This window comes from Onthophagus taurus, chromosome 11 (genome assembly GCF_036711975.1).
Source record: "Onthophagus taurus isolate NC chromosome 11, IU_Otau_3.0, whole genome shotgun sequence".
Taxonomy (NCBI): Eukaryota; Metazoa; Arthropoda; class Insecta; order Coleoptera; family Scarabaeidae; genus Onthophagus; species Onthophagus taurus.
The window spans coordinates 434,154-446,692 of NC_091976.1; the positions used below are offsets into that span (position 1 = coordinate 434,154).

Sequence of the window (12,539 nt, forward strand, 5' to 3'; positions counted from 1 at the left end):
ACTGTCGGTCCTTACAGTCTGATTTAGATAACGTATTTAATTGGTGTTGGCTCAACAAGCTCCATTGTAATGTGTCTAAATGTGAGCCAATGACGACGTATACATTGAGGAAGAGGCCGGCAGAATTTATATATAAATTAAATAATGTGAATTTGAGGTGTGTTGTTAAAAAGAGGGACTTGGGTGTGTTGTTTTCGCCTGGTTTATGCTTTGCTGAACATATTAAAGCCACAGCAACCACAGCTTTGGGTCTCTTAGGATTTCTCATTAGAAATGGGTACAGTTTCTCAAACTTACAGACGCTGCAATTACTGTTCAATTCTTTAGTGCGATTCTTTATTCTAATTTTATAGAAACTATTCAAAATAAATTCATTAGGTATTTCTACTTCAAAAAATTCCGTGTTTTCATTGGTTTTAGATCGTACGAATTTGCACGCAAATTATTTAAGATCACCAGGTTGTCTCTCAGAAGAAAAATTATATCGCTCTGATAGTATGAATATGATAATGATAATAGTATAAATGCTCCATTAATATTAGAAAATATTGGTTTCTATGCGGCTGCATATTGTGGTACGCTAAATTCCTCGGTTTTAAACTGAACTGAGACGAAATTCTCCTCTTATTAGAATCCTTTCACTGTACAACACACTGTCGGCTTCTTCCTTCATACCTCTGTTTGGCATTGGTATTAGATCGTTTAAACAACATTTGACACCTTTGATAAGTGCTGCAGCCACCCAGTAGCCAAACTTGATTTTTATCCTTGATTTCTGTAATTTGTGATGTAATTCTGTTCATTTTTATTAAGTTTTGGTTCAACACATCCTCCGCGCGTTATGTGATGCGTTAATTAATATTTATGCTTGATCTTGGTTGTTTTGCTTGTTTTTATTGGTTATATTATGTACTAGTAGACTTAAATTCTGAAATTTGTAATATTGACCTGGATCGCAAACAAAAGATGACGGATGAACTATTTACTGTTAAGCAAGTGCTGAATAAAGCGTGGGAGCACAATACCAATGTACCGATTCGATTACCCGAGAACAATATTCTCTATTTCTATTTTGCATGAATTGGGATTACCGGCAAAGGTGGTGAAGCTTATAAATTTTATTATAAAGCAATTGCGCGTAAAAAAAGGAACACGACTAAATAAAGAAATCAGAACTACCAACTTCTGACATCTCACCTGCTGAGAAAGAAAACAGTTAAGCTGACAGCAGGGACACGGATGACATCAATATAATGGGACGATCAAATGCCAAATATATAGGACTGGAAATCAACACAAGCAAAATAAACATCTTGATACAGTCAAGAGATGATGTGGTCACTTATAACTGATGAATCTTACTAGCGATGGAAAGGAACAAGGATTCAGAAACAAAAAGGATTGGCTCTGAAAGATGGAGCGTTACCCAAGGAAACAAAAGTATTGAGGCGAATAAATAATGTAATCATGAAATATACCGAGAACTAAGAGAACTACAGGGCACGCAATAAGAATGGCTGAATTGCCTACCAAGAAGAACAGCAGATTGCAAGAAAAACGTCCAGTAAGAAAACCCCCGAAAGGTGGGAGGAGGCAGTAAACGCAGGTGCTATTCGGCTAAAAAGGGCTGTAATTTCAAAAATTATGATTCGAGGGGACATTGAGCTTGTCTAAAAAGAAGTAGGTAGCAGACTGTGAAAAAAAACCAAACGATGATTGATGTCTGATCGATGATTGATGATCGGCGACCACTTGTAACTACCCAACACAAGTGGACGTTACGCAATAATACGAATGTCAAAATACGACAAAATAAATAAAGTGTTAGATTTTGATAAAATTTGTAAAAAATATAAACATATAAATATCAATCGTGCACACTCTACGCTTTGCAGTTGACTGTTGATAGTCTACAAGTCTACACTACAGTAACGGTAACAAGATCACGATGAAAATTTGGATTTTTGTAGCTTACGGCTTGGTTCAATTATTAATTGGTAGCAGTAATGCAACCCCCGTTGCTGCCGAACCATTTGAACAACTCGATGTCTTAGACGATGACACCACTCTTGTCGATCAACATACTAGAATAAAGGTGAGTTTCACTTCGTTACTTTTACCATATACATTTAATGTATTTATTGAGTACGATTACGTTTGTTTGGAACAGTAAGATTCGTTTCAATGTTTTTTATTGCTTGCAATTATAAATTATGTATTTCAGTTTGAAATTGAACCAAGTAATTTGAGTGGTGATATGAAGAATACAATTATGGGTTTCATTAATAACGCGTGCGATTCTAACAACTCTGCTCAGGGTCGTACCAACCATATACAACAAAGTATGGCTGAAAAGTATAGTGAAAATAAATGGATCGTTATTGAAAACCCATCATCGCTAAGTTTCGACGATGATGTAGTAGAAAAAAAAATGACCTTCAAGAGACGTAAAACGGGATCTTGGACAACATTCGTCATCCTCGGTTGTCATGCTTAAACTACTTTTTATTGATTTGTTTACCAAAATTATCTTAAAAAATAAACCGATTTTATTCAAAAACCGTATCTTTTCAATTAACAATTTATTAATTTTAATAATTTAAATATCGCATCTCGATATCTCCAATCGTTCTCGAATTATAGAAGAAAATGTTAAAAATTCGTATACCTTAATCGGATCAAGTTGCCTTAGCAAACAAATAAGAGATCACAAAAATGTTAGTACTGGTTTAAAACTACTTTTGAGGCGCAATTAAAGGCCAACGGATCAAGGAAACATCAACAATGACAATAAAACAAAAAACACAGGAAAAACCGCTGCTTAAGTCTCAGTCCTGGACACGTTCCCAATGGCATTTCGTATTTTGTCATATTTTCCCTGGTCATTGGTTTTTCTTGAAAAATGGGTTTTTTTGGTCTACCCCATGAATAAAAATCTAGAGGGGGTGGAAGCAATGTGGGTTTTGCTCGAACCAATAGTGCATATTATGCAAATTTTCACCACCTACGTTATTGAAAGACGCTTCATGCGTCCATAGTATTTGTGATAAAAAGTTTTTTTATTTGCCCGAATGATATTTAATAGCCAATGATAATACTTCAGTCTGTTATCATAATCGGTATCTGTTAAGGCCTGATATAAAACAATGTGGTGGAGATGTATACTATTTTCTTAAGGAATCTTGTGGACAATTGTTTTCGGGATTCCCAGATTATCTGGGATCATATTGCGCACCAATGTGATTTACGAATTCATAGAGGTGTCTGTTTCCCGTTATCGCTATGCCTATCTAAGATGTCTAGATATCGTGTATCTTGTTTCTTTGAACATTGAAAATAAATCCCTAACATATCATACGCTTCTGCGTTACTAAATGACATGTTCACGGTTACCATGGTTATCTGAATTGTTTTTCTCGATGAGGTAACTGGATTCGATTGATGGCACTCGAATTTTTAACATTTTCTTCTGTAATTCGAGATGCGGTTTTCACTGATATTTAGCTAATTTTATGGTTATTAAGGCTTTGTGAAATGCACATAAAATGCTCTTTCAAGAAGATATTAAAATGTAAACATTTGAAAACACATTTGCCTCTCCCTCCTTTATTATGACAGGAGAAATGTCGCAAAATAAAAGCTCATAGCTTATGGCTCGTCATTTAACTGTCTGAGATAGCGGGAATTTTATGTTTCTCTGTGACAGTTACGCCTCTAACAATCGAATTACGAATTTCAACATAATTTGCAACTATTTCTCTTGTCCACTTTGCCTACAAGAATTTTTTCCCAAACCTATAGGTTTGGGAAACCATTGTCGAGATACAGATACAGCAAAATTTGTTTTCTTCAAACGTCATTAAATGCCAACTTTGTTGGCGTGTTTACTCGCGGTAGAAGTAAGTCATTTTTACATAACGACGGTTGCTAAGATCAACATAGCAAAAAAGTACTTCAGCGTTATGGCGCTAAAATAAAGAAGTTTGAAGAAAAAATACTATGTTTTATTCGGAAGAGAAGCAGTTTCGTTTATGGCTGGTCCGTCATTGCCGGACGAACGAACTGACTCTGTTCAACTGTCGGATACGCTACAATTTTAACGGCTCATCTGTCATTAGCGACTCACTGCGTTCGTCGCTAAACAACAGACCACGCCATAAAAAACACTGCTTCTCTTCCATATAACACAATATACTATTTTGTACTCATATATAGCATCCAGATACCTATTTCCCGCACAGAGAGGAGGTGCGGGAAACGCGTCTTCCCGCACAAATGCTTTTTGTTACCGCAACTAACAGGAATATTTAATGACCAAATGTGCATGTTTATAAGAAAAGGTTAATAAGAACGTTTTATACATTCGTGTGCAGATAACACAGTTTTAAAATATTTAAAAAAATCTATAAAAATCAATTTGCAATCAATAAAATCAATATTGACGTTTTGAATTTCGGTTGATTTTTTCCTGTCAAAAACCCCACATGCAACTCATATCGTCACACAGGGACGTTTTATTCGTTACAAAAAATATTGTACAATAAAAATCCTTTCCGCATGAGGAAAGGATTTTTCCAGCATTCGCACTGTTCAACTGTCGGACACGCCACAATTTTAACGGCTCATCTGTCATTAGCGAGTCACTGCGTTCGTCGCTAAACAACAGACCACGCCATAAAAACACTGCTTCTCTTCCATATAAAACAATATAAAATAAAAAACAAAATAAAATTGATGAAATTGTGTTGACATCAAAGTCTAGCACCCAACCCTCTAACCCTTTGGACGTAATTAGTGCTGAATTCAACAAATTTAAGTTGTTAGTACAAAATCATATAGAAAGTATGCGGAAAATGGTTGAGAATAATGCGAAAGAGATTGACAATTTAGAAAACTATTCACGAAGAAATTGTCTTGTGTTCCATGGAATCGAAGAGGGCGAGGAAATAGAGAAAACGGATGCGTTAGAAAGGAAGGTTTTGGATGTTATGGCTTCTCTAAACGTTGCTGATTTTTCCCCAAGTATCGACATGATAGATAGATGCCATCGTTTGGGAAAGCGGGTTAAAGTTGGGAACACCAATCGAGCAGTGATAGTAACATTTACGTCGTATAGACATAGGCAGGTTATTTGGTCCAATAAGAAGAATTTAAAAAATTCAAAGAAATTGATAACAGAATCCTTGTCCAGTAAAAGATTGGAGGGTTTCAAGAATGTCAGGGAGTGTTTTGGAAATAATAACGTTTGGACGTCTGACGGACGAATTATTGTAAAAAATGGAAAAAGTCTTTATACCATCCTATTCCACAGCGATTTTGAGGAGTTCAAGAACAAGATAGGGGTTCCAACTGTGGTGGAGGAAAAAAATATTTACGACCACGAAAGCATAAAAAGTATTTCTTCACTCGAAACTCAACAAAACTTATAACTTGATGTATTCAATAAAACGTCGAAATTCACGCTCTTTTCAAGACTTTTAATCGACTGACTGACTGACACGATATAGGTATTTTTACAAATATACAGGTTTTTGACAAGACGCACGCGTAACATGAATACAAAGACAACATACAAAAGAACGAAATTATGAACGAAAAGAAAAATTCGAATTGAAAACTAAAACTAAGTAATAAAAATTATAAGAATTCAAACATTCCGCCCGCCTTGCCAAACACTTTGGCAATAAGAAATTTGAATAATGAACAACAGAACATTGAATATTTTAGGCGGAACGATCGAAACAAATAAATCAAAAAAATAAGTGAATTTTGCAAATAGAAAACTTGAATTACAATTACAAAATATATGAATGTGTTGAATATAGTAACATATAAATTCAACTAAAGAAAAACAAAATGAAATTAAACTGATTGAAATAGAAAAGAATTAACATAAATATAAACGTATTAATACAATTAACAAGGAAGCAAACACAATTTTACTAGAGGGCGAGTAAGCGTCGTAGTTGCTGTTTTTATAGTAGCCACACGAATATTGCCATCACTACCGGAATGCAACTGTTGAACTCGCGCCATCGTGAGCAGCGTCGAACCAACAATTTTCTTTAGATGCGTCTTGACAGAACGAACGCCAGCCTCCCACGTTCCCCCAAAGTGCGGAGCAGCAGGAGGATTGAATCGCCACTGAGTACCGTCATCACCCAGAACACCGGCCATGTGTCTCCACTCCTTGGAAGCAGCAGAAAACAATGATCGCAGCTCCCGGTCTGCGCCAATGAGATTGGTACCGCAATCGCTGTATAGGCATCTACAAAGACCACGACGCCCAGAAAAACGCTTGTATGCCGCCAAGAATCCCGAAGTTGTATAGTCCGTTGAAATTTCGAGATGAATAGCTGATGTTGCTAAACATACAAAAAGTATCAGATATCCTTTATATATCTTACCATTCCGACTACGAAATGTTCGAAGCTGAAATGGCCCTGCGTAGTCAACTCCGGTATGTGTGAACGGCCTAGATGGCGTTACTCTTGAAGGAGGCAGTTGTCCCATAAGTTGTTGACTAGCTTCTACTCGATGTCTGGCACATATTATACAGCGCTGAATGAAAGATCGAACAGGAACACGGCCGCCGACTATCCAGAAACGACGTCTCAATGAAGACAGAGTCAGCTGCGTACCTCCATGTAATGTCTCTCTATGATGACTATCGATTACCAAGCTAGTTATCCTAGATTCCTTGGGCAAAATGAGGGGATGCTTCTCGTCCCAGTCCAGTGACGCAAACCGAAGACGGCCCGTAACCCGCAAGAATCCCTCACCGTCCAGAAACGGAGTAAGCTTGTACAACGGACTGGATCGCTGAATTGTTTGTCCGTCCTGAAGAGTTCGAATTTCATTAGGAAAGTAAAGTTGCTGGCATTCATGGACCCAAAACATCATTGCATGGTTCATTTCATCGGGAGTAAGAATGCCTACAACAGAACAAGACTTAGATTTTTTAAAATATTTGAAACACCAGGCGGTGATGCGAAGAAGTTTATTCAACGTTGAATATTTATTCTTTAAGTTCCAGCCCTGCTCAGGAGATGCTGTATGAGTCACTGGAATGGAACGTCGTCGCTCGCGATCTGCCTCCGATGATATTGTTGGTCGAATGCAAGGCTAATATGATGAAGGTAGAGACAGCCAAGAAGGTCCTGTCCATCATAGTGTTTCGCCTTGGAGTTGACGAATGGGGACTCCTCGTGATGCAAGATCGGCAGGGTTGTCCTGACTTGGAACGTAAGACCATTTAGCTTGAGGCAGGACCTGAATTTCGATTATTCTGTTGCGGACGAAGTCCTTCCACCTGCCGGGATGACTACATATCCATGAAAGTGCTACTGTGGAGTCACTCCAAAGATAAACGGGGTCACTTTGTAAGTCTAAAGCACGGATCACGCGTTTCACCAACCGCACAAGACGCACAGCCGCGCACAATTCGAGCCGCGGTATGGTAACCAGGTTTCCATGGTTTGCCATGGTTTCCAACGGTGCCACTTTCGTTTTAGAAGAGATAATCGAAACTCGAACATCCGAATCCCCAAACGCACGAAGGTAAACGACCGCCCCAAAAGCAGCATTAGAAGCATCCGCGAAACCGTGTAGTTCAATGGACGTAACGTTTTGTTCTATTCCAAGCCACCGTGGTACTCGAATTGCTGGAATAGTGCGAATATCGTTTAGAAAAGAAGTCCATTTTAGAGCTAAGTCATTTGGTAACGACTCGTCCCAATCAAGCTTTCGAATCCATAGATCCTGCATGAAGATTTTTGCTGTAACTATCAGCGGAGATAGCCAGCCTAGAGGATCAAATAGTCGGGCAATAAACGAAAGAACGGAACGTTTTGTAACCTGACCCGAAAATTCTCGAAAATCGTTCAAACGAAACAAAAATTGATCGTCGACGTTGTCCCAAAGAAGCCCGAGAGCGCGGGGAGAGTGATCGTTATCAATATCTAGAGTGTTACTCTTTGCGATCAGTTCAGGAGATAGATTCGTTAATGATTCGGAATGATTCGAAGTCCACTTACGCGCTTTAAAACCGCCCGCTTTCAATACTTGATTTAGTTGAAATATGACTTCCTGTACGTCATCAATGTCATTTGCCCCAGAGAGGATATCGTCAACATAAGTATCCCGCAAAAGTACCGTTGTGCCGAGAGGTTGACTAGAAGAATGTTCGTCCGCGATTTGACGAATGCAACGAATCGCTAAGTAAGGCGCGCAAGAAAGCCCGTATGTAACGGTTGTTGTGTTCTGTATGCTATTTATTTTGAAATGAACTGTATTTCTTTAATTTCTTGTTTTTAATTAAGTGACATTTGCAGATTTAGGTTTTTGTCTAAAGGATAACTAAAACGCACCTAACACCTTTTCTCATTCGACAGGAAGTGTCCATTTTTTATTTCGCTGCCAACTTACAACTTAAAAATAACCAAATATTACTCTAAGTCAAAAAAAACAAAAACACCAGACAAAACATGCCGCCAGCCTTGAAATATCAATATTTAAAACTAACATACATAAATGAAAACAAATACAAATTTGTAGAAAAATAGGAATATATAATATTTGTAGAATATATCCACTGAATTGAGTCAATCTTCATCTATCGGTAACGGACAAACTTTTGCAACGGCACGTTTTACCATGCCGCTTCTTGTCCGTACTAACACTACGCGCACTATATGGTCCTGGCCGGGATATAGTTCTTCTACACGGCCTAAACGCCATTGTAGTGGAGGTATGTTTTGCTCTTTCAACAAAACCATGGTACCAATCTGGACGTCATGATTATTGCGCGTCCATTTTGAACGTTGTTGTAAGGTATGTAGGTATTCATGATTCCAAACACGCCAAAATCTTTGCAACAATTGTTGCTGTTGTTTAAAATTGTTTAAACGGTTGGTTGGTACGTCGACAACGTTCTCTTGAGGTACTGCTTGTAGTGGTTGTCCAATTAAAAAATGTCCAGGTGTAAGCGGCTCCAAGTCCGTGGGGTCAGAGGATAAAGGTAATATTGGACGGGAGTTTAGGATTGCTTCAATTTGAGTAAGCAACGTATAAAATTGTTCAAAATTTAATTTAGTTTCACCTAAAACTCTCTTAATATGGAATTTAAAAGATTTCACTGCCGATTCCCAAAGACCACCGAAATGCGGAGACCTTGGTGGGATAAAGTGCCATGTTATCTGATTGTCAACAAAGTATGAATAATAATTTTCATCCTTAGCTGTCTCTTTAATAAGGTTATATAAGTTCATTAAATCATTATTAGCGCCAACGAAATTGGTTCCATTATCTGAATAAACAGTCCTGCAAAGTCCTCTGCGCGATACAAAACGTTTAAAGGCGTTCATGAAAGCTTCTGAGGTCAGTTGTGTTACCAGTTCCAAATGTACAGCTTTTGTAGCCAAGCAGACAAATATACATAAATAAGCCTTAAGTTCCACACGACTTCTACTCTTACTATCTTTTATTAAATATGGACCTGCATAATCTAAACCGATTGCTGCAAATGGTCGTGTACGTGTTACTCTGAAATCTGATAAATCACCCATCAATTGATCAACATTTAACGGTTTGACTCTGAAGCAAGTTGTACAATTTCTCAAATATCTACGTACGGTATTTCTACCATCCAGTGGCCAAAATTTACTTCTAATACGGGATAAAACGAATTGTGGACCAGCGTGTAAGTATTTATGATGATAATACTTAACAATTAATTTGACAAAATGATGTTTTGCAGGTAAAACTATTGGAAACTTCTCATCATAAGATAATTCGGAGTGCCTTAAACGTCCTCCTATACGAATTAACTTATTGTTATCTAAAAATTGATTTAAGCATACTAATTTATTTTGTTTATGAACCATTTTTCCTTGTTGCAAAAGAGATATTTCTTGTATAAAAGATTGGTTTTGCACAATTTTGCATAGTTTTATTGTAGCATTATTTAGTTCTTCCAAAGAAAGTAAACCGCTTAATTTAGTTTCTGATCTTATGTTGTTTACAAAACGAAGTAGGTATGCCATAACATGTTGTAATTTTAAAAATGTTGAATAGCGGGTACATATATCGAAGTCATTCACTATCAAATATGAAAAATTAATATTTTGCTTTCGAGTTTCAGGTACGTCGTCTATCGTTACCGTGTGGTTCTGGGGCCAATGCGTTTCTTCTAATGTTATCCATTCGGGACCTTTCCACCAACATTCCTTATTTTGCAATTCGTCGGGATTAAGACCGCGTGAAACAAAGTCTGCTGGATTATCAGCTGTTGGAACATGTTTCCACATTTCGCGCTCTGTCAATCTTTGTATCTCCGCGACGCGATTAGCCACAAAAATTTTCCATTTATGCGATTCAGAATTCAGCCACGAAAGAACAATGCTTGAATCTGTCCAATAATAAACATTTTTTATTTGTATTTTTTCATTTGTTAACATTATTGATTTAATTTTTGTCATCAATTGAGCAAGCAAAAATGCTCCGCATAATTCCAATCGAGCTATCGATATTTGTTTAATAGGTGCGACTCGGGATTTTGAACAAATCAAATGAGATGATTTTTCGCCATTATCATTGCTCGAACAAACGTAAATGCATGCACCGTAAGCGACCTGCGAAGCATCGGAAAATCCATGTAATGTAATTGACACTACCTTTGCTACAATAACCGGTCTTGGTATTGCTATTTTGCTTATCATTTTGATGCTTTTAATAAAATTTGACCATTTTTGTTTTAAACAGTCCGGAATTTCATCATCCCAATCGCTTTGTAATTGCCACAATTCTTGTAAAATTAGCTTAGCTTTCACAATACATGGATTAATGAGACCCAAAGGATCGAATATTCGCGCCACCTGTGATAATATAACCCGTTTGGTAATTTTGTCATTTTTAATTTCAAAATCGGTACTGTAATGTGAATCTGAAATTTGTCTAGCTGGTTGTTCTCATTGTGTAGAACCCTGCTATCGTTCGATTGCCATTTTCTTAATTTAAAGCCCGATTTCGCCAATATACTAGCAAGTTCATCTTTAATTTTCAATGCTTCTTGCCAATCATCAGAACCAGTTATCAAATCATCCATGTAAAAATCTCGTAATATGATGTTAGAAGCTACTGCGTTAGAATTTCTACAATTCAAGCCAACCTGATGTAAAACACGTGTTGCTAAAAATGATGCACTAGATGTGCCGTAAGTAACTGTGTTCAAACGATACGGCTTTATTTCATCATTAGGGTCGTATCGCCATAATATTCTTTGAAAATCTCTTTGTGTTTTATGAATAAGGATCATTCTGTACATCTTTTCTGCGTCTGCGGTTATCACTATCGGGTGCATTCTCATTCTAACAACTATATCGAACAAATCACTCTGGATTTTTGGGCCAACCTTTAAAACGTCATTCAAACTTAAGCCTGATGTCGTCTTCGCTGAAGCATCAAATACCACTCTTACTTTAGTAGTGCTACTCGTTTGTTTTATCACAGCATGGTGAGGCAAATAAATTACAATGTCATTATCACACTTATCGAAAGAAGTAAGAGTCATGTGGCCTAAATCCTCATATTCTTTTAAGAAATTATTATACTCCTGCCGTAAATTTGAATTTTTTGCTAGTTTTCTTTCTATCGAAATTAGTCTGTTTTTTGCTATATCAAAAGAATCTCCTAATGATATGTGATTATCTCGTAAAGGCAATTTAACTGTAAATTGTCCGGTTTCGTCACGTTCAAACTCTTCGCGAAAATTCAATTCACATTCCATTTCCTCTTTTGACAATTTTGAGTTTGCAATTTCAATATTTTCAATTTCCCAAAAACGTTTCGATCTGCTTGTGTAAATTGTCGGTTGCCAAAAAACATCTTGTTTCGTTTTTCTGTTTTATTTTTCCTAACATGGGTCCGGCAACTATCCAACCTAACCTTGTATTTTGTAATATAGGACCGTGCTTTCCGAACTTTAGCTGATCTGGTTTCATTAAGTCGTAAAATATTTCGCATCCCAATAAAACATCAATTTCGTTTGTTTCGTTGTAACTGGGATCAGCTAATTTTAAATCACTAGGAATTCTAAGATTCGATGTATCGAACGAAGCTTGTGGTAAGCTACCAGTAATGTTGTCGATAACAAGAAATTCCAATTTGTTTTGATAGGAACAGTCTGCTGATTTAATAATTGCCTCTGTTTTACAAGTTATGTTGCAAATGCTTTGGCTAATACCGGAAACAGGTGCAGCTATATCTTTTCCCGTTAACTGCAATTTATCGAACAGAAATTTGGTGCAAAAATTTGATTGACTGCCCGAATCCAGCAACGCACGACATTTAACGAATTCTCCGTGCTTATTGTAAACATTAATAATAGCAGTTGGCAAAATTATTTGTCTTGTTTTAGGAATATAACTTTGTGATGTCATAGTGATTGGCGGTTTCTCATCGTTTTCTTGTTCGTCGTCGCTCCAACGACTTTGTTTGGTATCGTGATCAATTTTTGATATTTCGCTTCGACTAACGTGTGC

At 37.1% G+C, this 12,539-nt stretch overlaps 2 protein-coding genes across 2 annotated transcripts; both read right to left on the reverse strand.

Moving 5' to 3' along the window:
* Positions 1-7,167: 7,167 nt before the first annotated feature.
* LOC139431773 (uncharacterized) lies at positions 7,168-7,767 on the reverse strand. Its single transcript, XM_071199938.1, has one exon. The coding sequence runs from the start codon at positions 7,765-7,767 to the stop codon at positions 7,168-7,170; it is 600 nt and encodes a 199-aa protein (XP_071056039.1).
* An 836-nt stretch (positions 7,768-8,603) lies between these two features.
* On the reverse strand, positions 8,604-11,785 carry LOC139431774 (uncharacterized). The gene is made up of 2 exons (XM_071199939.1): positions 10,931-11,785; positions 8,604-10,874 (listed from the first exon to the last, which is right to left on the reverse strand). The coding sequence occupies exons 1-2, from the start codon at positions 11,783-11,785 to the stop codon at positions 8,604-8,606; spliced, it is 3,126 nt and encodes a 1,041-aa protein (XP_071056040.1).
* Between the last annotated feature and the right edge of the window lie 754 nt (positions 11,786-12,539).

Excerpts from the sequence above, each read along its gene's own strand:
- LOC139431774 (XM_071199939.1), bottom strand. The coding sequence starts at position 11,785 with ATGGAATGTGAATTGAATTTTCGCGAAGAGTTTGAACGTGACGAAACC. Across the intron at positions 10,875-10,930 it reads AATTTCAGATTCACATTACA|GTGGCGCGAATATTCGATCC; the intron begins GTACCGATTTTG and ends ATATTATCACAG.
- LOC139431773 (XM_071199938.1), bottom strand. The coding sequence starts at position 7,767 with ATGCAGGATCTATGGATTCGAAAGCTTGATTGGGACGAGTCGTTACCA.